At 49.0% G+C, this 3,023-nt stretch overlaps 1 protein-coding gene across 1 annotated transcript; it reads left to right on the forward strand.

Moving 5' to 3' along the window:
• The first annotated feature begins 203 nt into the window (after nt 1-203).
• Nucleotides 204-1,142, forward strand: LOC135980450 (olfactory receptor 52E2-like). Its single transcript, XM_065580434.1, has one exon. The coding sequence runs from the start codon at nt 204-206 to the stop codon at nt 1,140-1,142; it is 939 nt and encodes a 312-aa protein (XP_065436506.1).
• The last annotated feature ends 1,881 nt before the right edge of the window (nt 1,143-3,023 follow it).

Below are 3,023 nucleotides of genomic sequence, written 5' to 3' on the forward strand. Positions count from 1 at the left end.
TCTTTACTTCAATATGACCTAAGTAATCTGGTGCCATCTCTAAATGTCCCCACTGCACTGCTCACGCCCTTTCTAGATTGTTACAAACTATAAAATATTTACCATACTATTTGTTATAATATGTATAACCCCCCTCATTCTGATTCCCTCCTTTCACAGGCACCTTGAGCATTTCTGAGCCTGATAGATGCCTCGACCATCTCATGGCAGCTTTCAACGTCACCCTCTCTGATCCTTCAACATTTATCCTAATGGGCATCCCTGGCCTGGAAGCTGCTCATGGATGGATTTCCATCCCTTTCTCTATGTTCTACATTATTAGCCTATTTGGAAATTTTATGGTTCTGTTTGTTGTAGGCAAAGAGCAGACCCTGCACAAGCCGATGTACCTGCTGCTCTGCATGCTGGCGCTCACAGATATCGGCATGTCTACCTCTGTCATTCCAAAGGCACTGTGTATATTTTGGTTTAATTTGAAAGGCATTACTCTGGTTGACTGCTTAACCCAGATGTTCTTCCTTCACACAGTTACCATAATGCACTCAGCCGTCCTTGTGACAATGGCCTTTGATCGCTACGTTGCCATATGTAACCCTCTGAGATACACCACCATCCTCACCAATGCACGAATAGCTAAGCTAGGGCTAGTGGGTTTGATAAGAGCTGTTCTCTTTGTTCTGCCCCTGCCCCTGCTCCTGAGCAGGCAGCCATTCTGTGCCAACCGCATTATCCCCCACACGTACTGTGAGCACATGGCTGTGGCAAAGATGTCATGTGGGGACTTCACAGTCAACAGGATATATGGCTTGGTGACAGCATTTGTTGTCATCGTGTTAGACCTGATGCTCATTGCTCTGTCCTATGTTCTGATCATCAGGGCTGTCCTCAGAATCTCTTCCACGAAAGCCCACCAGAAAGCCCTTAACACCTGCACAGCCCATATCTGTGTGATGCTGAGGTCTTATACTGCCCGCCTCTTCTCCTACCTGACACAGAGGTTTGGTCAAGGAATCGCTTCCCATGTACACGTCACCTTGTCTAACTTCTATCTCCTTGTCCCCCCGATGCTCAACCCTATCATTTATGGTGTCAAATCCAAAGAGCTTCGTGACAAAGTGGGTAAATACACCTGCAGAAGGTGATCGCTGGAGGCCACTGACTTTAAAGCTGTGTGACAAGAGGGGGAATGATATCTCCTTATTAATCAAGGGTGCTATGTCCCAGTTTGGCTGAGCTCAGCACTGTGGAAGTTCAGAGTCCGAGAAGCTCCTCACACCTAACAACTTATCCCTTTCTCACTAAGCACTGCTGTCTCCATTGCTGAGTTCCCTCTCTCTGACCTTCTTTCATTGTCACCCGTCAGCGCCACACACTCGCCCCTTCATTCGGCCTTTCTGTGACTACCAGACTACCAGAAGATACTGCACTTTTCTGAAAGAGGGTGGGTTTTCTGTCTGAACAGGATTCTTGATCATTGGACAAACTGAAGCTACACTGATGAACCAGACTATTATCTGGACAAAGACAAAGAAAGAAGCTATAATGCTGAACTTTTTTGTCATACATACAGTGATACAGTGAGCAACATTTACTGTGGGAATTGAGGACATTCTTCTAGAACTTCTTGGTGAGAGGTGTGAAACTATATTTTTGAACCGGACTAATGTGTTAAACTATCATATTGCCTTTGAGTCACATTGCTTACCACTTTGTGCAGCCAATTTTTGAGTCACTTTCAGTTGGACCTTTCAAAAGACACACTAACCATTCCCGTTGTCCAAGATATCAAGAGTGTCAAAATTTCATGTTGGAGTTTGTGAAACAGGTGAAACAGGGATTATGATCAAACATCTAGGTGATTAAATTGCTTATAGTAGTACGTCCTTCTGCTGAACTCAGCCCTAGATTGGCTAATATCTCATTTTTGCCATTGGTTTGTGAATACTTTGGACAATTGGCGTAGCAGTGGAGAGTTTTGCCTATGGTTCACTGGCCTCATGCTCAGGACAACCAAGTTGAGCAGTTTTGGGTTGAAATTGTCAAACGCATGTTTTTGTCAAGTTCAGCTGAGAAAACAACGAAAGAGCAAACAAGACAAATTCAATAAAGTCTTTGTCCCCAGCGGCATCCATGTGGCAGAGCAGCAGTACTGAGGAAGAAGGCAGAGGTGGGGAGTGGTAGCAGACCAGACCCAGGAGTTGGGGCAATGTGGGAGCCAGAGCAAAACTGTAGCAGGAGCTGCGGGGCCAGAGTTGGGTTACTGGATGCAGGCCGCGGCACAGGTAACACAGCAGCTGAGAACAAAGAGCAGCTAGGAAGAGCAAGGTGAGGAGGCCATATGCAGAGGGCCCAGCATAGGGAGATGCTGCTCGACAGGAGGGCTTTGAAGGCTGCACTCAGAAGCGGGGACATGAATCTGATGGGAGGGCAGATGATGGGGAGAAGGGTCCGGCCACCTAGAGCCTGAGGGCGTGTGCCACTGCCAGAGCAGGTATCTTACCCACGGTATCACCGCAGTGCAGGCTGGAGATTTTTGCTGGAGCACCAGATAGTGGGATGGGGGGGTGCAGAGAAGGGACCATGACCCTCCCACTTTTGAGAGTGGATGGGCTTGGTCAATCTGCTTTTTGCCACAGGTCTGAACCCCTTCCCTTCCCCTTCACTCTGAGGTTATGCCCCCGGCCAGGCCAAAAACTGGAGCCCAGGCCAGGTGAAAGCAGCCCAGGACCCTGGGAACCTGTGGAGAAGCGGCAGAAGAGAAGCCCCATGCCCACGTCTCTGCCCCCTGGGGCAGATGGAGGGTCTGCAGCTCTCCAAAGCTGCCAACCCCTGGCGGCTCACACCATGGCCGCACTGCAGCTCTTCAGCCACTGAGGTCCTGCATACAGGCCAGGCCGTAAGCCACAGGCAGGTCAGTGTAAGAACCATGCAGGCATCTGTGGGGAACCGAGGACCCTCAGTCATCTCTGAACAGGGCTTTCCAGGGGAAGGGACATGTTTTGGAAGCTGCTCTTGGCTCCCCT

This window comes from Chrysemys picta, unplaced genomic scaffold, assembly GCF_011386835.1.
Source record: "Chrysemys picta bellii isolate R12L10 unplaced genomic scaffold, ASM1138683v2 scaf3389, whole genome shotgun sequence".
Taxonomy (NCBI): domain Eukaryota; kingdom Metazoa; phylum Chordata; order Testudines; family Emydidae; genus Chrysemys; species Chrysemys picta.